The sequence below is a fragment of the Chrysemys picta genome, chromosome 14 (assembly GCF_011386835.1).
Source record: "Chrysemys picta bellii isolate R12L10 chromosome 14, ASM1138683v2, whole genome shotgun sequence".
Taxonomy (NCBI): Eukaryota; Metazoa; Chordata; order Testudines; family Emydidae; genus Chrysemys; species Chrysemys picta.
In genome coordinates, this window is record NC_088804.1 from 11,899,805 (window position 1) to 11,927,567 (window position 27,763).

General features: G+C 41.5%; 1 protein-coding gene across 4 annotated transcripts in view; it reads right to left on the reverse strand.

The window, feature by feature from the left end:
• Positions 1–27,763, reverse strand: part of SMPD3 (sphingomyelin phosphodiesterase 3) — a 245,056-nt gene that overhangs the window by 49,344 nt on the left and 167,949 nt on the right. For all 4 annotated transcript variants that reach the window (XM_065567586.1, XM_065567587.1, XM_065567588.1 and 1 more), the window contains one exon: positions 14,384–16,009. In XM_065567586.1, the coding sequence (XP_065423658.1) occupies positions 14,384–15,727 (1,344 nt within the window). In that variant the 5' untranslated portion in view covers positions 15,728–16,009. The remainder of the gene's footprint in view (positions 1–14,383; positions 16,010–27,763) is intronic.

Sequence of the window (27,763 nt, forward strand, 5' to 3'; positions counted from 1 at the left end):
TTACCTCTCGTTCCCCACCAACTAGTGGAACTGCACTTCCCTTTATGACAGGTTTCAGAGTAGCAGCCGTGTTAGTCTGTATCTGCAAAAAGAACAGGAGTACTTGTAGCACCTTAGAGTCTCTAAGATGCCACAAGTACTCCTTCCCTTTATCTTTCTCTTGCTCTGAATGTATTTATAGAACCCCTTCTTATTGCCTTTTATGTGCTTTGTTAGGTATAACTAATTGTGTCCCTACCCTTTCTGATTTTGTCCCAACATGCTTTTGCTATTCTTTTGCCATGTTCCCACTTTCTGTAGGATTCTATTTTGATTTTCAGGTCATTAAAGAACTACTGATGGGGCCGTATTGGCTTTATACTATTTTTCCTATATTTTCTTTGCATTGAGATAGTTTGCTATTGTGCTTTTGTGTTGTTGTCTCTTTGAGGACTTGCCAGCTCTCCTATACTCCCTTTTCCCTCAGATTTTCTTCCCATGGGACCTTACCTACCAGTTCTCTGAGTTTGTTAAAGTCTGCTTTTGTGAACTCCATTTTCCTTACTTTGTTGCTCTCATTCTTTCCTATATTTAGAATTACATACGCTTTCACGTTCACTTTCACCCAAATTGCCTTCTACCTTCAAATTCACAACCATTTCTTCCCTGTTAGTCAGAAGCCAGTCTAAAATGGCTGACCTCCTGGTTACTTCCCCCACCTGCTGAACCTAGAAGTTGTCCCAAGTACAGTGCAAGAACTAAATGGAGATTTTGTATTTTGCTGTATTACTTTTCCAACAGATATCTGAGTAGTTAAAGTTGATATCTGAGGGCCCTAGACAAATGACCTACGTGGATGTTGACTTTAAACTAGTTTCACCGGAGGAAGGAGACCAAAGCCCTGAGGTAAGTGGAGAAATGGGATACCGGGAGGAAGCATGAGCAGGAGAGTGCAAGAGGGGAGGACTCCTGTCTCAGACTGAGAAAGCGGGACAATCAGCGTGTTATCTAAAGTGCCTATACACAAAGGCAAGAAGCCTGGGAAACAAGCAGGGAGAACTGGAAGTCCGGGCACAGTCAAGGAACTATGATGTCATTGGAATAACAGAGACTTGGTGGGATAACTCACATGACTGGAGTACTGTCATGGATGGATATAAACTGTTCAGGAAGGACAGGCAGGGCAGAAAAGGTGGGGAAGTTGCATTGTATGTAAGAGAGGTGTATGACTGCTCAGAGCTCTGGTATGAAACCTGAGAGTCTCTGGATTAAGTTTAGAAGTGTGAGCAACAAGGGTGATGTTGTGGTGGGAGTCTGCTATAGACCACCAGACCAGGGGGATGAGGTGGACGAGGCTTTCTTCCGGCAACTAGCAGAAGTTACTAGATTGCAGGCCCTGGTTCTCATGGGAGACTTTAATCACCCTGATATCTGCTGGGAGAGCAATACAGCGGTGCACAGACAATCCAGGAAGTTTTTGGAAAGTGTAGGGGACAATTTCCTGGTGCAAGTGCTGGAGGAACCAACTAGGGGCAGAGCTCTTCTAGACCTGCTGCTCACAAACCGGGAAGAATTAGTAGGGGAAGCAAAAGTGGATGGGAACCTGGGAGGCAGTGACCATGAGATGGTCGAGTTCAGGATCCTGACACAAGGAAGAAAGGAGAGCAGCAGAATATGGACCCTGGACTTCAGAAAAGCAGACTTTGACTCCCTCAGGGAACTGATGGGCAGGATCCCCTGGGAGAATAACATGAGGGGGAAAGGAGTCCAGGAGAGCTGGCTGTATTTTAAAGAATCCTTATTGAGGTTGCAGGAAAAAAAATCCCAATGTGTAGAAAGAACAGTAAATATGGCAGGCGACCAGCTTGGCTTAACAGTGAAATCCTTGCTGACCTTAAACGCAAAAAAGAAGCTTACAAGAAGCGGAAGATTGGACAAATGACCAGGGAGGAGTATAAAAATATTGCTCAGGTATGCAGGAGTGAAATCAGGAAGGCCAAATCACACTTGGAGTTGCAGCTAGCAAGAGATGTTAAGAGTAACAAGAAGGGTTTCTTCAGGTATGTTAGCAACAAGAAGAAAGTCAAGGAAAGTGTGGGCCCCTTACTGAATGAGGGAGGCAACCTAGTAACAGAGGATGTGGAAAAAGCTAATGTACTCAATGATTTTTTTGCCTCTGTCTTCACAAACAAGGTCAGCTCCCAGACTGCTGCACTAGGCAGCACAGTATGGGGAGAAGGTGACCAGCTCTCTGTGGAGAAAGAAGTGGTTTGGGACTATTTAGAAAAACTGGATGAGCACAAGTCCATGGGGCCGGATGCGTTGCATCCGAGGGTGCTAAAGGAGTTGGCGGATGTGATTGCAGAGCCATTGGCCATTATCTTTGAAAACTCATGGCGATCGGGGGAGGTCCCGGATGACTGGAAAAAGGCTAATGTAGTGCCCATCTTTAAAAAAGGGAAGGAGGAGGATCCGGGGAACTACAGGCCAGTCAGCCTCACCTCAGTCCCTGGAAAAATCATGGAGCAGGTCCTCAAGGAATCAATTCTGAAGCACTTAGAGGAGAGGAGAGTGATCAGGAACAGTCAGCATGGATTCACCAAGGGCAAGTCATGCCTGACTAACCTAATTGCCTTCTATGAGGAGATAACTCATGGGTCTGTGGATGAGGGGAAAGCAGTGGATGTGTTATTCCTTAACTTTAGCAAAGCTTTTGATAGTCTCCCACAGTATTCTTGCTAGCAAGTTAAAGAACTATGGGCTGGATGAATGGACTATAAGGTGGATAGAAAGCTGGCTAGATCGTCGGGCTCAACGGGTAGTGATCAACGTCTCCATGTCTAGTTGGCAGCCGGTTTCAAGTGGAGTGCCCCAGGGGTCGGTCCTGGGGCCGGTTTTGTTCAATATCTTCATTAATGATCTGGAGGATGGCATGGACTGCACTCTCAGCAAGTTTACAGATGACACTAAACTGGGAGGAGTGGTAGATACGCTGGAGGGTAGGGACAGGATACAGAGGAACCTGGACAAATTAGAAGATTTGGCCAAAAGAAACCTGATGAGGTTCAACAAGGACAAGTGCAGAGTCCTTCACTTAGGACGGAAGAATCCCATGCACTGTTACAGACTAGGGACCGAATGGCTAGGAAGCAGTTCCGCAGAAAAGGACCTAGGGGTTACAGTGGACGAGAAGCTGGATATGAGTCAACAGTGTGCCCTTGTTGCCAAGAAGGCTAACGGCCTTCTGGGCTGTATAATAGGGGCATTGCCAGCGGATCGAGGGACGTGATCGTTCCCCTCTATTCGACATTGGTGAGACCTCATCTGGAGTACTGTGTCCAGTTTTGGGCCCCACACTACAAGAAGGATGTGAAAAAATTGGAAAGAGTCCAGCGGAGGGCAACAAAAATGATTAGGGGGCTGGAGCACATGACTTATGAGGAGAGGCTGAGGGAACCGGGATTGTTTAGTCTGCAGAAGAGAAGAATGAGGGGGGATTTGATAGCTGCTTTCAACTACCTGAAAGGGGGTTCCAAAGAGGATGGATCTAGACTGTTCTCAGTGGTACCTGATGACAGAACAAGGAGTAATGGTCTCAAGTTGCAGTTGGGGAGGTTTAGGTTGGATATTAGGAAAAACTTTTTTACTAGGAGGGTGGTGAAGCGCTGGAATGGGTTACCTAGGGAGGTGGTGGAATCTCCTTCCTTAGAGGTTTTTAAGGTCAGGCTTGACAAAGAAGGACCCCTGGCTGGGATGATTTAGTTGGGAATTGGTCCTGCTTTGAGCAGGGGGTTGGACTAGATGACCTCCTGAGGTCCCTTCCAACCCTGATATTCTATGATTCTATGACTCTGTGTCCATTACTGGCAATCTTATCATGCGACCGAAGCTTTTGGTGACCATGTGATTGTTGACCCTGTATAGCAGCATTTCTTGATAAATGTGTTGTGTAATTTGTTGGATTCTATCCTAATAATGCGTCTATCAAGAAAGCCACTAAAACCTAACTAGTCCTGATGGATTGCTGGATTCGGCTACAAATATGATCACCGCTTCACAATTTGCCAGAATAAATATAAAATTCCCAGACAAAAACTATGTTTAAGTAGAGTTAAAAGTAAGAGTAAATACCTGCAATTTAAGGTAAACTACAGGGATCTTGTAACTGTTCCAAAAATAAGCTTTATAACCCTAGGAAATTCACAGGTTAAACTTAAAAGAATTCCAAACATTTTAAGGGTAAGTACATGCAGAGTTAGGATACTCAGACAACCACTGAGAACAATGAGAGATCTTTCTCAAAATGACCACCAACTGAGGGCAGCTGTGGTTTCAGTCCCATTGAAAACAATGAAAGATGGCTGCTATTTTGAAAGAAGGCAGTTCTTTGTGGAATTCTCAGTAGGAAACTATTGTATCCTTCAGCCTCTCCTGCAAGATAAACTTCAGCTATGAAGAATAATGAGAAAAAGTGATCATACGTCCTAAAACAAAATATTCAAATGTAAACAATGCACAAGATTAGAGTGAGTTTTAAGTATATCAGAAGTTTGAAGGTGTTGTGTTACTGAGATCATTGAGGGAAAGAAAAAATAAAAAAGTCTGAAACTGGTTGCTAAATTTCTTTATGAACCCATAGGAATTTCAATTCCTAAAGTAATGAACAGATTTACTTGTAAATTCTCAGAAATTCATTCTGTACTCAGACTCTTCAGAGTCAGTGCTGTAGTTTTAACGAGGATACATTATATTTTTCATACATTCCCAAAAGAAGAGTTTTAATCTCTACTTCAGGTGCACAGCACAACACATCATTAATTATGGATTTACCACTAATATCTCCATAATAGATTATAGGACAGCCAATAGCTCTGAATGCGGCTGATTCTATTCCAAGTCTGCTCTGAAATGCACTTTTTAGCATTTGTCACTCCCTGGAGGTTTCTTTTAGCAGATCAAAGAGGAGTTCCTTGAATCACCCTCTAGGGAGAGATTTTCTTTTTACATTAGTGATTTGAATAGCTTTTACTTTGATAAAGTTTCTTCACTCTCCCTCACCAGCTCTTCCTGGGTTTTTTTTCACCAGACTCTCTGTTTCAATAGCACATTCAACAAATACCTATGTTTTGTAGAACACTAAGTGGTAATGTGATTACAGATACCATAAGTTACCATCATTTAGTTTTATTTGTTTGATTGGTTTGGCAAACTTTCTGCCTGAAGTGTGGAACATTCATTAGGTGCTTGTACTTGTAGTGGGTTATGGAAATTATTCTATCTTATTGCCTTATGTTCTAAGCTCACAATGTGTAGCTCACTGTGTTAGGGGTTGTACAAACACACCTTAGTAGATGGTCTCTAGGTTTACTTGGCCCTGCCTGAACATGGGGCGGGAGGGAAGAGGGGCCTGAACTAGTGATCTCTTGAGGTCCCTTCCAGCCTTACATTTCTATGAACCAGATGCTGCTTGATCTGCAAGGAAACTACACTCCTTTTCTATATGTCATGCTGCTGCTACTACTAAACAATTAGTAGGCACTGTGGATGAAAGCTCCATTAACTATTTGATTGAAATTGCACACAACTGGAGCCTCCTTTTCAAATAAACTTCCCACTTCAGAGAGTTCTGAATTAAGATTAGGAGGTGGCATAGTTTTCCCACTCAAATGCAGGGCAAAATGCCATAGAACACATTGCTCTATGAGAAAAACTATGGGTGTATCGACACTTCAATAAAAGATCTGCAGCAAAGCCACAGTTTGTCTGAGTCAGTTGACTTGGGTTCAGGGGTGTTATAAAACTGCAGTGTAGACAGTCAGGCTTGGGCTGGTACCCAGGCTCCATGAACCCCATGAGGAAGATAGGTCTCAGAGACAGGACTCCAGCCTGAGCCTGAATGTCTACACTGCTATCTTTAGCCCTGCAGCCCAAGCCCAAGCCAGTTTATCCAGGTGCTGTCACGGTGTAGAAATATCTTGTGTTGATGAGAACTAGGGATTCTAGAAATCCATTGCCATGGAAAAATGCAAAATTTGCATTTTTACAGAGAATCTTTAATTTTTATATTTTGTAAAAAATAAAAACACATACAGTAGAACCCCGTACTTCCAATGCTCACACAGGAGTATGGGAAATTGACGCTTCAGCCCCAGGCAGCGGGGCTCCCACAGTCAGATTTCATTTTAGTTGCGGAAAAATGCAGATTTTTATGTTTTTTGATTGAAGACGTTTGAGATTTTTTTATCATGGAAAACTAGGATCCCTGATGAGAACTCACAAATATTTTCTTGTCTTTGTCCTATCAGCAGAAACACTGATTTATAAAGAACAGGCCACTGTCAATAGAGAAATGTACACATTTCTGAGTTTATCTAAACCATTAGATAAACTGGTTTATTTTAAGCTATTTTTCTGTTCTATGCAATAACATTGTATTTGTAAGCACCTACGAAGTAGACACAAAATACGTAGTAACAGAGGACATGATGTATTCTGTAGCATGTTATGTGTAAGTAAAGATGTCCGCATACCAGGACACCTCACTACAGCACTGTGCTAGTCTTTGTTCAGAAGGGGAGAGATACAGGGTGTTAATATTAGCCAGAATGTATTATAGTGAGATGGGGAGCTAACAGCCTATTGAGATCCCCAACCTGTACCGGGGTAGGAAAGAAGTTGAGGTCATAGTGTACAAAATGATATCACAATGCAGACAAAAAAAATATCAAAAATCAGAACCCAGCTTGGAAGAGCATTGGCGTTTCAGTGTCAGGGAAGTGGACAAATTTTATGGCACACACTCTTGGGTGGAACAAGTGGATGAGAAAAGTCAATGCTTAAAAGAGGTTGTGGATAAAACCTCACCTTCTGACAAATACAGTGCACTGTTTGTTCAGAATAAAAACTGTTTGATTTTTTCCCTTACCTAGTGGAGATAGTATCATAAATTTTATATAAAAGAGCATGTGTTAAGTTATTCTTCAGCTGAGTGTAGAACAAAAAAAAGTGTGTGCCTGTGTGTGAATGTGTTCATGTTAAAGCAAAGTTCATGACTACCATGTCCCGCTTGTATTCACTTTCATCCACTCAGGAGGCAATCTGGCTTATCAGACAGCATCCTGAGCACAGAAGAGCAAGCGTGCCAGTCATACTTTGCAAAGATATCTCTGCCCTTTTTGGAGTGAAACAGCATTAAAGGCTATGACAGGAAACGTAAAATCTGCAAAACAGAGTCCAAGGTTGTGTCTTGAGGGAGTTATAAACAAATGGGGAACTCTGTGCTAGAACACAATGTCACCAAATCCAAGGCAGAGTCTTGCAAGTCCCAAGTTGTCAGAGTATGAAAATGGATTGGTTTTCTGGCGTGTTTGTTAACTTTTTCTCATTAGTCTTCAGTGGCAGCAGAGACCAGCTGATTTAATGCATTACACATTAAAGTGTCTCTTAGATGTGAGTAGCAATTTTTTCTCCTAGATCTCTCTTATTATGTACCAAAGGGATCCTCATGTTTGAGATGGAGAACACTGCTGGAGGTTCAAGGGTACAAGGTGCTGGGTTGACAGTTCTGAAGACTTAAGTTCTTCACTTATCCATAGAACAGGGAGAATACAGGGAGCAACAGCCCCTCACTTCCTTGCTAATACGTAGGCTTGGCAGGATTCTATTTAAACCGAGAGCCGTCAGTAAACATCAATTTCAGCTCACACATTGAAATCGAAAAAAAATTCCAACAGTAACAGTCGGTGACTCGGTGCAACATCTTGCGCCTGCAGTGATTGGATGTCACCGACCTGCGGCAGCGCAGAGAACACTCTTCAGCCCTGCGGTTATGGGAGGGAGGGAAGGACCAGTATTGTGACAACGGAGCTGCAGATGGCTCCTTGCACAGCCACAAGGCCAGTGACACTGGATTCCTATAGGCACAGGGTTGTGGAAGGCTGCAGTCTTGGCAGGGCAGAGCAGAGACCCTGAGCCAGGGCCATGAGGAGAAGGCCAAACCCCGGCTGTGTGGGAGGCCATCCCACTGCTGAATGGCTCCTGCCTGGGGATGGAGCCGTTCAAGTGGGGAGGTCTCCTCAGTGACCGGAGGCTCATCTTCCTCGCAATCCTGGGCAGGGGTCTCTGCTCTGCCCCACCAGGACTGCAGCCTTCCCTACACCTTGCACCTGCTGGGATCAAGTGCCATCAGCCCTGCAGCAGCACTAGGGTGACGAGACAGCAAATGTGAAAAATCGGGACAAAAGGTGGGGGGCAAAAGGAGCCTATATAAGAAAAAGCCCCAAATATCAGGACTATCCCTATAAAATTGGGACATCTGGTCACCCTAAGCAGCACAGGGAGCCCTTTGCTGCTCTGCTGTCATGGCTCTGCTCATTTTCTCACCAGCCAAGAGTGTTGGAGCCCACCCTGGGCAGGAACTGGTCAGAAGTGGGGTGGCCTCCCCCCAAAGCTTGTTCTCCTCCTTGCAACCCTGGCCCAGGGTCTCTGCTCTGCTGGCCCAGAACTACAGTTTCCCCTGCACATTCTGCCCAGATGTCTTCGGTCCTGCTGCCCCATAGGGAGCCCCTTGCAGTCCTGTTATCAGTGCTGGCAACCCCCTGTAGCCCTGCTGTCAGCGCTGCCCTAGCCCTAATCCCAATTCTACCCCCTCAATTTCCCACAACTGTAAAAATAATTAAAAATCAGGGGGAAAAAATAAAAAAAAATCAGTATCAGTGTCAACATTTGAAAAATAATAAAAACTGAGTTCTGCCAAGCCTATTAATATGCCTTAATCTTGACCCGGAGATATCACCTACAGAGGAGAAATCAGTTCAAGCTTCCATGCCAAATCCATGGTCTAGCTCATGAAATTGCCAGCCAAAGTGCCAAGGACGATGATGGCTTCTGTGATGGACTATAAAATCCACCTTTACCCAGACGTATAAAATTCACCTTTACGCAGGCCCATGAAAAGCAGTCAGCTGGCATCAAGTCAGCCGCCACTGATCAAGCTAGGTTTGAACCAATGTTAAAAGGCTCTGAATTCCATTTCTCTCTCTCTCTCTAGCCCTGGCTCTGCCACTGACCTACTACGTTACCTTGAATATGTCACGTCAGCTTTTTGTGCCTCCATTTCTTCTTCTGCAAAATAGGGATAAGGATACAGACCTTTCTTTGTAAAGTGCTTTGAGATCTATGGATGAAAAGCACTAGGTAAGAGCTGAGTGTTTTACGGATATTACTAATGATACTTCAGCTATCTATAGCCCCAGATAAACTATATTGTTTGTCTACACAAATCTCTCAAAATCCAGAACTTCACAATCGGGGGCAGGGTAATCCTAATGTATAACAGAGCTCCCTCTTCACTGTAAAAAGGGCCCATTTCAAAGATGCAAGTGTGTGAAATGTAGGGAACTTTTTGGTGAAATAGCCTCATTTTGTAATGCAAAGTTTCAATCCTCAAATTTCAAATAGTTTTGAATTTAATTTGAATTGAATCTAGCTTCTTGCTGCCTTTGCTCTATAGCAGGGGACAGATGGTACCAATAAAATAAGACACACCCATACCCTCCTTTCCCCTGTGAACGTTCTTCTGATTTTGGAAGCTAGCTTTTTTTCTGAGATTCTGCAAGGTTTAAGGGTTTGTCATCATGATGGCTGGAAACTGTATGTGATTAAATATGCGACCCCATGACACTCACCCCAATCAACTCTTCCCCCCCATCCTCTGCCCTCTTCCCCATAGTACAGAGGGCATTGCTCTTTTACCTTGACAGCTGAATCTGTGGTACAGGAGAGGTAAGGGGAAGATTCTGAAGTACTACTCTGTTTTTGAAAGAGATAGCTTTCCTCTTCCTAAAATGGCAGAATGGTCTCCTTTCCACATGAGGCTGACAGAATATAATCTCACAATCCTGCAATACGCCAGCCTGCATAAAGAGTAATTTTAACTCCATCCCTGACATTAGAATGGGGAGCAGCTAGGCTCTTCCTCAACAAGACTACATGAACTCATGCTGAGATAAACCCTTAATTTAAATCAGATTAGGTTGGATATGGTCCAAAGCAATGTGGGAATAACTACGAGTAAATGAAAATCTTAATCTGGAAACTAGTAACATCCAGTTCCAATCACTGGCTCCCAAATGATTATGGATAATCAAAACAGGCTCTAAAGAATGTACTTTGTGAGAAGATAGATGAGGATTGCTTGGGAATATAGTTGCAAAATGAGCATGTGGGGGACAGCAAGTTGAAGAGGGGTTCCAGGGAGCATTTGGAGGCCAAGAATGAAGAATGAGATTAGACTAAGAAGAGACAGATGATGAAGCCTGTAAAATTAGTGGAGAATAGGAGTACCAGACACCTTGCGTTATGTCAGGGACATTTTACATGTTATAACCCTTATAAAACACACAATGTTCCAGCTTGAAGGAAATAGGCAGCTGATTACCTCATGGCCACGTGGCTCCCCCATGGTCAAGGGAGAAGCTCAGATGCATGCTACTCTCCTGTATTACTCTTAAGCATGGTGAACCATATTTTCTGTGAAATAGTTAATTTGAAAAGACATCTTTCAGGTGTGGCAAAAAACAGTCTCTTACAATCAGATAGATGTTATGCTGATGATGTGATGATTTAACTTAGTGCTCCCTTGGTTTAATGTACTGGCACTTGGATGACTTTTTAGGAACAGAGTTCTACTGAAAATTACCGAGATTGGCCTCTCCTCACATGTAGTCTAGTTAAGCTTTTATTAAAAACACAGTTGTCTGTCCTATGAAATCTCATCACTATTGTTCCAAACACAACAAAATTAATTATGTCACTTTGTGATAAGAGCTCTAGAGCTTTACAATACCAGGGTGTGTTTCACTGAATGGCATTTGCTTCCTGCAGGAAATACACTTCCCAGCTGCAGAGATGTCTGCAGGAGTATATGTTCTGTACAGATGCAGACATCCCCATATAAACCCTTATCTAAAGCCCATTGAAATCATTGGAGATTCCTGCTAACTTCAGTGGTCTTTGGCTAAGGCCCATAATATCCAAGCCCCTCATTTGTTGTAGGTTATTGTTTCAGTAATACATAAACTCTGCTGTTTGCAAAGTGTTAAAAACTTTTTACTAAACAAATAAGTTGTGTCAACACTAAACTACATAGATCATCCTGCATCTTCTCATGAAAGAAAATGACCTGTGACCACTTAATGTACAATGCAAACTGAAAAGCATTTCATAGCACAGAGTACACTTAATTCAGAATAAAAAACATTTAGGGGAATAAAATACATGTCAGAATCACACAGGCATGAGACAAATATTGTTTTCAGGCTGGGTCTGAGATCTGTACCAGTTTAAGTGATCTTGGCCCTTCAGGAGTCTTTATAGTAAATTGGTCCCTCATCCTCTGCTAAACTGTGACTTTAAGAACTTGAATCAATAATTAAGTCTATCATCCCAATGGTATCTGGAAAAGAGGCTTAATTTTCTGCAAGGGGAATGGAAACACTGCTGACTTCCTAGCAGGGTAACAAATCAATGACGCAGCAATGGGCAGCTGAAAGCAGATTAAAAACAATCTCTTAATCCTTAATATATGCACAAATTGAAGTGGAATCATTGTGACCTGAGTAGTTTCCATATTCTAGAGAGTTTATGCTCATTTTATGTATGCAGCTCTGAATGATTAGAGAACAAACTTTAGCTATGTTCATCAATAAAAAACGACCCCAGGCCACAAAATTCAGATCCAAAATGTGAACCTCATTAGCTCATGGTGTACAGACCTAGGATTTTGGTTCTGTAATATATATAAGGAATGGTAAATTATTACAAACTATATATGTATGTGTATGTTTGCTTATCTTCTAATTCCCATATTTAAAGGTTCTGATTTGATTGTTATTAGGGTTTACCAAAACATTCTATCAGCTATCCATCCACCCGTAGACCTTATAGACAAAATTACGGGCACTCCCATTGTTCATCACTTGCACTGAACCTCATTAAACTGTACTGAACAATCTAAGGTGGACTTTTGCAAGAAAAATGTATCTGCTTTGAGCACCTGAAACATTTTATTATTTGTAAATGAAAGCTTGGACTTAAATTATTGGAGAAATAATTCTTAAACTGGAGGTATGTGTAGCACTCTGTACCTTAAAGCAGCACCCTGGACCCCCCATATTCACCACTGTCACATAATGATATGTTTTGTACAAAGTATGCCTTATGAGGTATTATTTTAAAATTCTTGATTTGTTAAACTTTAATATCCTGTTGGATTGTATGTGCTATCATTGTATGTGAAGTCATGAAGTTTGCGCTGTGTGTGTTACTGAAATGTTTGAGGTTGGGAACACCCACAACCAGCCTTTTAGGTACAACAATGGAGTAGCCAGATGTGCTCATGGTCCATTAAAGGGAATCCACACTCCTAACAACCATCCCAGAAGGCTTCTCAGAGAGATCATATAGACTATGGAGGATGCTTGATCAATGGGAGTGGTTCTCCATGTTACAAGCATAGATCTTTCCAGCAAGCTGGAAGAAACTATCAAGAGAAGTGACATTATGACTTGGCCTCACACTCCCCACAACTCAACACCTGGAAACATGTCTGGAGGACAAAGACTTTGAACAGGGAAGGGTGGTCCTGGGCTGGAGGAGAGTTCGAGCCTGAGTACTGAAGATCTGTGACCTGTTTATACTATCAGGGTGAGACACTGCTCGATTCAAATCCTGTTTAGTTTACAGAACTCAGATAGCAAATTTACTTTTATTTCTTAGGTAACCAACCTTGATCTCTATACTTATTACTTATAATCACTTGAAATCTCTCTTTCTGTAGTTTATACATTTGTTTTATATTTTACCTAAAACAGTGTGTTTTGGTTGAAGTGCATGGGAAATCTCAGCTCAAGATACAAGATAGTGTGTGTCCTCTCCAATTCGAGGAAGGGTCAGGCTGGGTAATGAACTTAAACTGGTCAGACTTCTGTCCAGGGCAAGGTAGTACAGTTCTGGGATTCAAGGCTGGGGAGCTGGGTGGAATTGGCTGGAGCCTTCTATTGTTGGTTCATGAGTGGTTAGGAGAAGCATTCGTGCAACTCAGTTGGGTGTGTCCCTGCCTGTGGATGTCTGCGTAAGTGCAGTACCTGCCAGAGGCTTGTAGCTTGCCAACAGCATCACAGTTTAAGAGGGAGCCCAGGTTGGTGGGACAGAGGACTCAGCGGTTCCACAGTCCAGGTTGCAACCTGGGAAAACCCCTCACACTATGTCAATGGCCAGAACCTGAAATCTAATACTCCTGGGGATTTTTGGATACGTTTAGATTGGAAACCCTGGATCTGAGCCTAGCCTTACAGTTTTGGTTCTTGGTCAAATCCAAAATGAGAAGGGGTCTGGTTTCTAGTTTCTAGTGAGATATATAGCCAATCTCATAAGAATTCAACACAATGTGTTGCCAGTCTTGCAAAACCAGCTCATTTCATGGAGATGTCTAGTATCTCCCTCCTCTGACCCTGACAGGCACAACTCTTTACTTCAAACCACATATTCTCACAACCATCATCTTATTTAAATTAATTATCCTAAGAAAGTGAAAAAAACATAATGCTCCCAAACTTCTGAAGTGGAAAATAGAACGGGCAGCTGCACTCTGAGTGTAGAAAACCGTCCTACCAAAGAGAAGCATCTCAGACGTGCTCTCCAAAGCCTGAGAAATTTTACAAGACAACCCTCTTGAATGATCACTACATGAAACAGGCTCCCCAGACTTTTTGGTCCACTTGTTCTGCACTTGGTACGCACCACTGTCCTCCACTACAAGTTTCACTCTGCATAAACTACTATCATAATTTTCAGTGCCAAACATTTTCCTTTGGTTTTGCTTACTTCTTTATCAACTATCACCTCACACAATGGGAGAGGCATCATTACATGCTAAAAAAACAGTTCACATATCTCATGAAATAATTTTAGTTTTTGTTTTGTTTTGAGGCTGACTGTCCCTCAAACATCCCCAATTTGCTCCGTAAACACACAGCATGAGTGAATTTGTTAGTGTCATTGTCCCTCACCTGTTAATGTGTCTCTCTTGAGGCTTATTTAAAGCATACATGTTTTATTAAAAAGAGATTTCTTCAAAATGAGAGCAAAATCCCAAGAGAAGAGCTTGATACTTTGACACCCTTAAATCTGAACTCAAACCCTAGCCCCAAATCTTCAACGTTTCATGCATGTCTATCATCTTAGTACATTCTCTAAGCCACAAATTCTAGCCTAAATGTAATCCAGATCTGATCACTGCTTCTCTGACCCATCTCTAACAGAGTTTATTGACCAGCAATACAGTTGATTTATAACCAAGCATGTACTAGAGACAGTTATAGGTTTCAAAAAGAAAGGGCCTTACCTTGAGAAACAAGGCCCCCTTGGAAGCCAAGGAGTCCGTTCCTTTTCCATTGGGGTAACAGTGATAGGCAGCATCCATAATCGGGTAGCGGCTGGCAAAAAGCAGGCCACTGTTAACAAACTTAAAGCTACAGCAGCCATGGCAGCCATAGACCCCAACATCATATAGAACGTATTCAAAATAGTGATGGAGCTGCTGTTTCAACTTCTCTGCTGCTCTTTTGTCAAACACTTCCTGCAAGCACAGGAAGTCCAAGTTGGCAGGGAAGAAAGCAGAGATCTCATGGTCAAAGATTTCATCCATATGCTTCTTTTTCCTCACAGAGGTCTTCTTCATGACCGAGGCTTTGTAAAGGAGCTTGTTGTTGATGTTACTTTGGTCCACTGTGCCATCTCCAATGCGAACCTTAACCAGGGACTCTCGCGAGGCAGTGTAGCTGTCTAAACTCCCAGAATCTCCTTCTTTCTGTTTATGGTTGGGTATTTGACCCTTTGGACTCTCTCTTTCACCTTCCAAGGAGTGTTCTGCTGGGCTACTGATATTAGCCTGGCCACTAATGGCATCCACTTCTGGGTCTGAAATGTGGCCATTATCCTCCCCACTTATGCGCACGATACATGTGTTGTTGTCCTCTCCTTCATTTAGTTCCCCTCCAGCTTTAGCATCTCTGCTATCCTCACTGTTATTTGAACCAGAATTGTCTCCCTTGTACTCCATAGATGATGTCCTTTTGATGCCTACATTGACAGCACGATTAGTGCTATCTCCAACTTGGGGAGAGACCAAGCTGCTGAAACTGGCTGCACTGATGGATGTGTTAGTGGGGGAATCTATATATATTTTTATCTGTGGTCTGCTTGCCCCATTTCTGATTCTCCGCCCAATTTCTCTAGCCCGTGCCTGTGTGTTGAAAACATTGTTAAATCTTGCCAGAGAGTCTGGTAGCAGACAAACATTGGCACTACCAAAGCAGAAGCTTTTCCCATTGCCTGTAGCTTTCCATTCAGTAAGTAGTGTAGCGCCATTGGCCTGGCTCTTGTCTCCTAGCCTGGAGTAGATATATGGCCTTCTAGCTGACTGGAGAGGTGACCATAACAAGAAGCCAATCAGGGCAAAAGGAAGAGATGCCACCAGCAGTGCCAAGTAGATGGGAGTGGTAATAATGATGCAGAGTGCTTGAAAGTAGCACGGATCATCTGCCCTTTGTCGTTTCTCATAGGTGGTAGGAACAAAGGAGGCCACAAGCCTGTCTGCAAACCAATAACATGGGAAAATCAGGCCCCAGGAAAAGGAATGCAGAACTGATAGAAAGCTGTTGGGAAATGGGGAAGTGTATAAAACCATTGCAACTCAGTTATGACAACACTTCAGGGACTACTACATGATGTCACTGTCAACCGTCCATCAGAACACTGGGGTGGAGGTCAGGGAAAAATCGTCCAGCCAACAGTTTGGGTTTCCAAGTGTAGTAAACACTTATCACCTTAAGAGCACCATTTCACTTTGTCAAGTAAGAGGGAAACAAGGCCACTGTCTCTCTGTCTTTTTGGCACCTATATTCTTCAGAGGAGGTCATTGCTCACTGCAAGGTACCATAATGAATCTCAGATGCGGCAGATGAAAAACCTGTAGAGACAAAAAAGTAAAAATATACTTAATTTTTACTCAAGGTTTGAAGCATGTTTTTCCCACACTCATACCAATTTTTCTTCTAAGTCAATGGTTATTTTCCTTTTGGTTGTTGTCATTTCATTTTACATGGCAATGTGACTGTCTGCTAAACATTGGGTGATATCTTCTTTCAGCTATTGGATGTAAATCTGCAGTAACTCTATTCACTTGTACCTCTGAATCTGGCCCATTCAATGCAAATGACCTTAAGGTTGCCATGAAAATTATAAAACTGAATTCTCTGTTCTTGCAAATTTAAAGTCTTAACCTGAGTACTACATTAGCAGTTTTTTTGAATTTTATAATCTCTCTCTCTTTGAAGGCTGCACTGTTATTTAAATCAAATATATCTACATCTCATCAAATTCTATTTGCCAGTTATTTGTAGGTAGTTCTAAAACAGTATTATATTTAGCATCTTATCACTTAAGTTAATCAGTCTTGGAGTGACATAAAAGTCCTTGGATGAACAAGAAAAGATTTATGTGATGTGGGTTTGAAGGCAAAGGCACATTGTGATAAAGGGCTGAGAACAATTTGATGCTTGTTTACCAAAACAAAAAAGTCTTAGCTATGCTGGTCTCTAAAATTTGCATTAGGGTAGCAACAATTATGGCAACTCCACTCTGCTTAAACCTAGAAACAGGGGAGTTAACCAACAGGTGGACAGCAGTGAAGACAGGAAAAGGTAGGTAATCAGTATAGCCATGATAAAGGAGCATGAAATAAGAGAGTAAGTGTGAATAAAAGGATTTTATATTCTTCACCTTAGGCTAAATAAATTTAAATCAGTGTCTTTGTCAACATTGCGAGTAAGACTATGGAGTGACAAGTGTTTATTAATTTTTGGAATAAAATTCCCTTCTAGAATTGCTTTCTATAATTCTAAAACCTAGAATTTCTACAGTATTAAGCCATGCTGACTAAAGGCATAGCTACCAAATGAGAAAGAGCAGGGATATAGTGAGCTATGCTACAATGTTCATCTTTTTCCTTTCATACTTGGGGAGGGGACAAGATGAGGATTGCAAGAGAATATGGTCACAGTTAATATTTGGGGCTGGATCCACTGATGACTACTTGGGCACTGACAGTGAATTTAAGTGGTTTAGTGCATATTTAGGTCTTATAAGGGCCAGAAACTAATGGGCATTTCTATTAAATGTGTTATAGCAAGCAAAACAACTATATAGCAAGAATAAGTCTAGCTATTGAGAGAGTGAACATGTGCAGAAGCTTGGGTTAGACACTACACTGATATATTATTAGCGGAAAAAACACAGTTCCTCAATTTTCTTTCACTATGTAAATTTCCCTCCCTTTGGGCCAAGCTCTTAGTATTGATTTATGTTGCCACCGCTAACACATTTCTTTGCTATGCTTAACATGAAGTACCAGACTGCAGCCTCAAAGTCTCCTGTATAGGTCTACAGTAATTAAAAAAAAAAAAAAAAAGACAGTTATCATTTGTGGTTTCAATAGTTCTCCCTCTTTCCCAGCCATGTTATCTGTTTAAAAGGGATGAGAAATTCTTCCCTAGTTCTAGGTTTTCTTTCCATTGTGATAAAGCCTTCACATCACATTTCTATAATTGAAGACTTGAAACCAATGATCATTAAGATGAACTGGAATTCTCTTTCCACACAAAACTATCATTGGCAATGAGCCTGTTTTGTTCTGGAAAGTGCAAACAAAAATCTACATTACCCAGTCATTAGGCTGATTTTTTTTCTATATGACAATGCCTTGTAAAATCTGACCACCACATTAAAGAGGAAATTTAAGTTCCGCCCAAAAATTACATTTCAGCCCCACTCCTTCTTCCATGCAGGTAAAAGGCTGAACTTCCATTGACTTCAGTGATAGTACAGGAGGATCTGAACCTTTACTAAGGATGTGGAACATTCCCTATTATTTTAATTAAAAAATGGATGTCTAGAGTGCTTGGTTTGGAGGATGCGTTAAGATTCACTTTTGCAAATCTGTGTCTGATCCTTCTCTGGAGCAAAGAGCTTAGAAGTCTATGCATCAGATCTGAATCTGTTTCTAGATTCCTTGGGACCACAGGTTAAAGTTTCAGCATCAGCTCAGTTGTTCAACCTTTTAAGGAAGATGAACTGAGTTTTTGGACAGTTTTTACTGTGTGGAGGTCAGATGGATGAGACTTCAAGTCAATCCCTATTCAGAAATGCACTTAAGCACATGCTTAAGCTCCTATTGACTTAAATGGAACTTCACCACATGCTTAAATGCTTTGCTGAATAAGATGCCTGAAAGCTGAAGTTCTTGTCTGTTTTATGTGAACAGTAAAGATCCCATGAGAGTGTTCATAAAAGCAGGGGTGCCCTTCAACCAAAATTCTATCAGCTTGAATCTCCTCTCATTTACACTAGTGGAGTAACTATTTAAGTCAATGGTAACACATCAGCAAAAAAAAAAATAGTGTAGAGAGGAGAATCTGGCTCACCATCAATGCTTCACACAAGTACAGATATAGCGACACTAGAAAGAGGGTTCAAATGAAAAATTAAAAGGAGTCCCTTTCCCTAAATAGCTGACACCAAGTCCTCAATTTGAGAAGAGTCATATTCTCCCCATCACTCAAAAGCTAACCACATCCTTTGCTAATGTCAGGAGGCCAACATTATTCACTGGAGTTTCAGTGAGCCCTACAAGTCTCTCAGTTCTCTGGGCTGATGGAACTGCTCCAGCCTCTCAGAGTCTGACTGAGAAGTGTCAATTTTTTTAAAAATCAGCTCAACACATTTTTTCATAATATCATAAACAACAAAATCAGTTACTTAGTTTAAAGAAAAGTCTTATTTTTCAAGTGTCAAGCAACTGATTTACTATTTACCATCTAACTGTTGTTGGGACTTTGGGGTGGTACTGATGGAGAAAAACTAATACATTTGCTCTCCTGAATTTTTCCAAAAGATTTTAGGGCATTTAAAATAATGTAATGAGACTACAGAGAAAGGAGTCTTTCCAGTCTGGCATGTACAAATCAAAGTAACTTAAACCCCATCCAATTATGTCATTATTCAGTAGATAAGAAGATGTGTGAAGAACCCTCTCTAATCTACTGGGTATTTAAAATGGTTTTTTTTTTTTAATCCCTGCCTAATTACATAATTACCCAGTAGGCCTGAAAGGCTCTAATCTGCAAGTCTCCAGGGTAAATAACACACAATTGTTTGGGGCATGGGAAGAGAGGGTGGAACATGGATTTATATTCCAGTTTTCTGTCTAATGATATGTAAGATTTTGGTGGGACTGATTCTGTTCTACACTAGAAGCTCAATTTGAATTTAATATTTCCTCTCTTTTCTACCTCTTTAAAAACACCATACCAAACAAATAGAACTATGATAGAGACATAATAATTTATCAGATTAATTTTCCTTGGACAAAAGCATCCCTAAATAGATCATGGTAGATCCAATGGCTCCCAGGGGAACATATGATTCCTGGTGTCAGTTTTGTAAATAATATAGTCAACACCTACTGGATGACAGGACACACAAAAGCTAACTGGAGTAGGCCTTCACACACTCAATGCAAGCCTCTTATGGACTTAAGGGTCAATCAACTGCATATTAAGTATTCTTCAAGTGAACCATAATATGATCAATGAAAATGGCTTCAGAGTCGATTATACAAGCATAAAGAACTCTTGCATTCAAACCATGATCTCAATATGCTATAAAAAAAAAAAAGATTTGTACAAAAATATTGTTGACTAGGACTTCTGATGGCAAAAGCAAATCAATTCAGATGTAGGGTTGACACTGTTTTAATAATATTTAGCAAGAATGTAGAACTTTGTAAACAATAAGGGCCACGGCAACACATGTCCTACCTATTGCACACAAACATACAGAAGGACTGGGAACAAACTAGCCCTAACTAAAAATACCTCTCACAATACCCCTGACGCAGTAAAATATCCCCATTTTACAGAAACAAAGAGAGAAGTTAAGTGATTTCCCTGTCAGACAATCAGTGGCAGAGCCAGGAACAGATCCCAGACCCCTGACTTTCCTGTACCTTAGCCACCAGAACACGCCCCCCCTCCCACCCCATCACCTCCAAGAGGCACAAAGAGCAAATGAACAAACAGAACAAAAGAGAGGAAGAAATGTGAAATTTGTGCCACTCCAGCTCTCTGTGATGCTAAGAAGAAAAGGGCTCTGTATGTGTCAGCAGCAGTTTGTGGTTTTGAAAACATGAACAATGACATCAGTAATATTTCTCCTAGAGCAGTGGTTTAAATGGAATCTGAGGCTAAGTGCATAATTCCTCATGTTGAAAGATATTACTTGGTAATCCAATGCTTTATTCACAGGGGTTGGAGTGATTAAGGGAGAACTGAAGATCGTGCAATGAAACGTATTCTTATCGCATACAGAAGGTAAACAGCAGTTGTCTTTAGTTGTTTACTAAATGTTTGAAGTCTTAAAAAAAGAACTTAATTTATTTTTTAAACCTGCTGGTGTGGAAGTTCTTGGTTGAAGTGATAGCAAGGCATCTGGTTAAAAGATTTCAACTAAAGATTTTTAGAATTAGTATTTTCTGTTATCTAGAGTGCCCCCAAAAGTGCACTAAAGAGAAGGTGAGGTAATATCTTTTATTGGACCAACTTCTCTTGGTGAGAGACACAAGCTCTAGTGGTTCCTTGGATTGTTTATTTGCATGTTTTATTAATTTAACAATAGATGCACCTATTAAAAAATAAATTAAAAATTCCCTATCTACTTGCATAGTGATTTGATGAAGAGTTAGGAGCTTCAGAAAATTTTACTCTAAGTGATTTGGGAGCATAAGTCCCATTTTCAAAAGCACTTAAGTGACTTAGAAGGTTACATCAAATTGGCTTACAGTGAGTTTAGTCTCCGAACTGCCTTTTTTGAAAAATGGGACTTAAGCTACTGAACTAAATGGTCCACTGGTTTGATCCACTATGGCAGGTCCTATGTGAGTCATCTTTACCACAAAGAGAAGCATCGTCTGTAACTACAATACCATTTAAGGTTTCTGAATTACCATTCTACAATCAAATTTGCATGACTGTAAAGGGTAGAATTTTAAAAAGCTCTTAAATCCCTCAAGTCAATGAGATTTAAGCTCCTAAGCAACTTAGGAGCAGTGTTCCCTCTAATTTTTCCCACCCATGTGTGGAATGAATTTTGTTATTCATGTGGTGGGGTGGGACCGAGGCATTCGGAGTGTGGGAGGGGGCTTGGGGCTGCAGCAGAGGGTTGCGGTGCAGGGGGGTGAGGGCTCCAGTTCGGGGTGTGGGCTCTGGGGTGGGGATGAGAGGTTTGGGGTACAGTTGGGCTCCCTGTGGCTCCAGTGGGGAGAGAGGACTCCCCCATCCAGCTCTCTCCCCCCACAGCAGCACCTGGGCTGGGGGGTGGGGGGGAGCCTCTCCCCTGGCTGCGACAGGTCCAGGCCAGGCTGGTTCAGGGCCAGGGGAGGGATGCCTGTCCCCCAGCTGCAGCAGGTCCAGGACTGGGCTGGGTCAGGGTCAGGGGAGGGGCGCTGCAGCAGATCCGGAGCTTGAGGAGAGGCATCTCTCCCCGTTACAGCCCTGAGCGCCTGTGCGGAGCTTAATAGGCAGCTGCACGGCCATACAGCTTAGAGGGAAATTAGCTTGGGAGCTTTTGAAAATTTTACTCTTAGAATCTATTGATTAACTTATAAATAAATTGGAATATAATAACACAGAGTTTGAATACAGAACTCAGAGACCTTAAATGGTGTTATTGTTATAGACAATGCATCTCTCTGTGGTGAAGCTGACACCCAAAACTGCCATACTGGATCAGACAAGTGGTCCATCTAGTTCCATAGCCTCTCTCTGATTATAGCCAGTGCTGGCTGCTTCAGAACTGTGCTCAAGAACTCCTGTAAAAGGCAGTTATGAGATAACCTGTCCCTAGGCAAAGTTCCCTCCAAATTAGAGTTGTGTAAATAACTGATCTTTTGATTCACTAGCTGTTACAAAAAATTGAAAAAAAACCTCTGTTTTGGATTGACCCAATAAAAAATAAAAATAAAAAAAAATCAAATTTTTCATCGAACCAAAAAAGTTTTTTAAATTTTGTTTCCAGTCTAACTAAATATTTTGGCTCAGCTTTTTAAGATGTTAATTTTTTTTTTAAACTTAAACTAAGTACATTTCTAAACAAAATTAATTTTGAATAAAAAAAATTAAATGTTTTGTTTGCAAACTGTCAAAATGACACATTTTGATTTTTTTGACTGAAACAATTCAGCGGATTCAACACAAATTCACAAAATGTTTTGATCAATCCAAATCTGCATTTTTCAGGGGGAAAAAGTTTTGGATGAAAAATGTTGTCCAGCTGTACCTCTAAGCACAAGTAATTAGAGGTTGATGTACGCCCTGAAGCATGAGGATTTATCTTTTACTTCCAGAATTCATCTTTATTAGGCAGGGAGAATAGAAGTTCCCCATCTACCTTCTGTATATATTACTTTTATCACAGAATCATAGGACTCAAGAGGTCATCTAGTCCAGTCCCCTGGACTTACGGCATGACTAAATATTATCTACACCATCCCTGACAGGTGTTTGTCTACATCAGTGGTGGGCAACCTGCGGCCCATCAGGGTAATCCGCGGGCGGGCCACGAGACAGTTTGTTTACACTGACTGTCCGCAGGCACGACCACCTGCAGCTCCCAGTTCCAAAGCACTTGCAACCCCTCCCAGCTTAGTATCATCTGCAAACTTTATAAGTGTACTCTCTTTGCCATTATCTAAATCAGTGGTTCCCAAACTTGTTCCGCTGCTTGTGCAGGGAAAGCCCCTGGTGGGCTGGACTGCTTTGTTTACCTGCCGCGTCCGCAGGTTCGGCCGATCGCTGCTCCCAGTGGCCGCGGTTCGCTGCTCCAGGCCAATGGGAGCTGCTGGAAGTGGCGGCCAGTACATCCCTCGGCCCGTGCTGCTTCCAGCAGCTCCCATTGGCCTGGAGCAGCGAACCACGGCCACTGGGAGCCGCGATCGTCCGAAACTGCAGACGCGGTAGGTAAACAAACCGGCCCGGCCCGCCAGGGGCTTTCCCTGAACAAGCGGCGGAACAAGTTTGGGAACCGCTGATCTAAATCATTGATGAAGATATTGAACAGAGCTGGACCCAGAACTGATCCCTGTAGGACTCCACTCAATATGCCCTGTCAGCTTGACTGAACCACTGATAACTACTCTGTGGGAATGGTTTTCCAACCAGTTATGCACCCACCTTACAGTAGTTCCATCTAGGTTATATTTCCCTAGTTTGTTTATGAGACGGTCATGCAAAACAGTATCAAAAGCCTTACTAAAGTCAAGATATACCACATATACTGCTTCTCCTCTATCCACAAAGCTTGTTACTTTGTCAAAGAAAGCTATCAGGTTGGTTAGTCAGCATGGATTTGTCAAGAACAAATCATGTCCATTATTCTTATCATGTGTCCTCTTATTCATCTCCTCTCTAAACAGTCCCAATCTTTTCAATCTGTCTTCACAAGAGTTTTTCATACCTCCAGTCATTTGCCACCTATCTCAGAACCCCCTGTATTTCTGCCTTTGCGAGACAGAGCGACTGGAACTGAACACAGTATTCCAGGTGAAGGTGTATTATTAATTTGCATAATGATGACATTTTTGATATTATTGTCCATGACACTCCTCATGCACCCTAACAGTTTGTTTGCTTTTTTGATTGCTGCTGCACATTGAGCAGATGTCTTCATTGAACTGTCCACAGTGAAGGGATACAGTGATCAGATAAATGCATTGGTAAAGGATTTGAAGAAGGTATTTATTAAAGGAGTGGAAATGGGGGGTGGGAGATCTGGGCTCCTATGACTGGCATGGCAGGGAGTCAATCCCTCTCCTTTATAGCTCACCTTAACCCTCATTTGAGGGGGGGATAGTAAGGTCCAAGTAGTGGGTAGACTGCGGACCAGGATGGCAAAGGGGGAAGGCTGACAGAAGTCCCCCGGGTACATACTGAAATGATCATGCACTGTACACTTTTACCTGCACAGTTCACTCCCAGACAGTTGTTAATAAAGTTGCGACCTAATTAAACCACATCCAGGGTCTCCTGTCCTTCTGGCATAGACAGTTAATGATGCTCAGGTCTTTTTCCTGAGTTGATACCGTTAATTGAATTATCTGACAAAATTACATAATATATATTTTTATTTTTCCTTAGTATAATACTTGGATTTTGCTAATGATTCATTAGTGATGAGAGTTTCTAAAATGTAAATAAAGAGAAAATGTTAACTGAATCAATTAATTTTAATTATTTGCTCAGCTGTATTGTGTATGCCATATTATACCTCAGTTGTATTGTACTGTTTCATTGTCACTGATTTAAAACGGGTGAGGGGAAAAAAGCACATTTCTGGAATATTTCAGTAAATACTATCTGGATTTTTTAGAGAATGTGTGTTAATTCTAGACAAAGTTTCTTCTTATTAACCCCAATGGGAGGCCAGCCAAGCAAAATTTAAGTGCGTTGCATGACATTGTGACATGGCGCAGGAGGTCACAATGCCACTCGCTCGAATTTGGCTCCCTCCCCAGATCCAAGCAGCACTATAACCTGATCGCTGGAGCTGGGTTGCAATGCCTGGGATGGGGAGCTAAACCCAGCCAGCCCCATAGGACAGGAGCCATGTCAATCAGCACAGGGCAAGGGGGTTTGTGGGTCAAAGCAGGACAGTCCTGCGAAAACTGGGACTGCTGGAAGTTTTGCATATGCGTCACACTGGTAGAAGTCTCCAAACAATAGGCTGTGACACTTTCTCAAAGACAAAGTCACAAGTATCTTTTATAATGGAAAGTGTTAAGCACCCTAAAGATAGGGGTTGCTATCTTAAATCATTACAGATCCAAAATTTTTACTGAAATCCTGTTGTCCTATCTGAGAACATGACATGGTGATGCAGCTCTGGGCAGTCGTTGTAGATATACGGTGAGAGAATTTCAAAAGCACTCTCAGTCTACTCCCACTGAAGTCAATGAGAGTTTTACAGCTTTTGCAAGTTCTACCCACCAACAACTCCCGGATGTGAATCCCCACAGGGTCTATGGCACATGGTATTGAAATAAGAGCATTACTTACGCAGATGAATAAAGCTGCATACAGTCTAACTAAGGATTTGTTATGCAGGGAGGAAAGCGTGTTGTTACAGACTTGAATTTTCATGTGAATTTGGCACATTTTTCATGATCTTTTAAAATGAACTAATCAAACAATCTCCAAATGCCCTGTAACTTGAATCTATACGCTATCATCAGGTGTAACCCATTGTAAACATGCTGTCAAGTTTAATTGAGCTATCCTGTAAAAATGTATTTAAATGTGTATTCATAAGTCTTGTAGGATGCCTATCCAGGGCTGTCAGCCAGCAAATGAAGCAAAAATCCACAAATGCTCAGATTAACTTTTTGTTTAAATGAATGGACCCAGCACTGCGTTTGGCATGCTTATTGAGGAGTTCAGTGCTATACACTCTGCAACCTTTTATAAGAACAAAAAGGTATTGAGGACTTGGGCTGGAATTTTCAAAGGAGCCTAAAGGAGTCAGGCACATTACTACTATTGAATTTGTATAAGAGCTGGGCACCTAACTCCCTTTGGCACAGCCTTGGTAGTTCAGGGTATTTGGAATGGGATACGAAGCATATCAACTTTATAGATCTAATTCAGTCCTGGGGTAACTGTCCAACTCTATTACAGTCAGATCAGTAGGAAGAGAAAGTTACCTTCTGTTGGCTACTTAACAGCTTATATAACATGAGTTGGCGGTTGCAGTTGTGTTCACTCAACACAGCATTTGGTTTTAATTGACATCCTTCCTGTCTCCCTTAGCAGAGAAACTAAGCACTGAACTGGCATGGAACCTAAGCTACTCTCTCACACCTAGAGGTGGGTTTCTCTATTTCAGGGTTGAGACCGACTGGTGGTCGAAATGGTGATGCTTGCACTGTGCTTTGCCTCTTGTGAGGATAGACAGGAAACTACTACCATCTCCAGAGCTCTCAATCAGGTATTTTTACCAGTCGCAAATTCTCTACAAATTCTCAGACCAAAAAAACCTCAAACCCTATATCAAACTGGAGTTAAGGTTAAAAGTACATATCACTAACTTTAAATGATAGTAATTAACCAGAATACAAGTATTGTATATCCAGGAAATTCAGAGTTAAGTTTAGATTTAAAATCCAAACATGTTAATATATGAAAATGCATGTTTATAAGACAAATAATGGGAGCTTGCTGAAGAATGGGATCCATTTTTAATTAAAATTGTCACTCTTTTTTCAATCAAAATTGCTAAAAATGTTTGACCAGCCCTGCAAGTAGCCTTGATTCTGCCCCGTTGCAACAGATTTGTTTTAAAATTTCTGAGAATTTATTTTTGTACTGAAAGTGCTGTAAATTTGGAGATGATACACTATATCATTCAGTCATACGAGATTTAACCATTGCTTTAAATGTAAAGCTCAGCTCTAACAATGGAATCACAACCAATGCCTCCATAATCTGGGCATTAATCCTACAATTGTGCCCAAATGGAGCCCTATTGATTTAATTGGGGTCTGTCCATGCAAATTAGGTTGCAGATTTAGGATCATAACAAAAAAGATGGAAGCATGTTTCCAGGTAAAAGAACTGTGCAATGTCATTTTTTATTCTTTTGCAAACTGTCTCATGAAACCTGAATAAATGTCACAAGTGAGCTACATGCATTGCTTTAGAAAACTACTAATTCTCATTTGGCTGGGGACATGACCTTGAACACAGGTGCATTTGGACAATGCATGAGAACAAACATATCACTTGTTTGGGTTGTGGTATTGCTTGGAGAGCTCTGCATGACTGCCATACAATAAAGAGAAAGGATAGAAGCATTTTCTCAGACTCTAGAATGAGTAGCTGATAAGATGTCAAAAATAACTTTAATTTAGCATTATCGGTAGAACTTCACAGAGTTTAGTATGGCAGAGAATGGAGGCTCTCAGTTATCCTCATTGCTGAAAGAAGAATTTTGGCCATTAATTTTATTAAAGTCCTCTGCCCTATCAATGGAACCTCCAAATGGAAGTGCCTCAAAAATGCAAGCTTGGGACTGTGATGCAAACTTCTGACTCCTGCATAGCAGTGTAGAGCATATACTCTTAGGCCAGAGGGCTCAGTAAATGGCTTTTGTTAATGCGTGTTTTATTAATGATTAGGGCAGTTTTGTTAGGCATTTTGAAAAGATAGTGTCAAATTTGCAAAAATGGCCTATAATTTTGCATCATCCAAGTTTGTGTGTGCCCCAGGAATTTGTACAAACAACGCAAGCTGTTAGACATCTGCCATGTGGAAACCTGCATTTTAGGGTGTGCAGTTCTATACAAACTGAGGAGGGGATAGGCAAAAAATAAAACAAACAAAAAATAAAAAATCCAAAGCTATCTCTGCTCATATATTATGCTGTTGCACAGAACGTGCCTCTCAGATTCTCAGAATGCTCCTATAATAGCGCATTGCAATAAATCTTAAGAAGGTTCTCGCAGTCTCCTGGACTGGCAAGTGATGGAAGTAAGACTCTATAACATACTTCTGCCAAGTGTGGAAAAACAGCAGGCATACAACTAGGGGTTTCAAGGGAGACTTGCTATTGGGCAGGA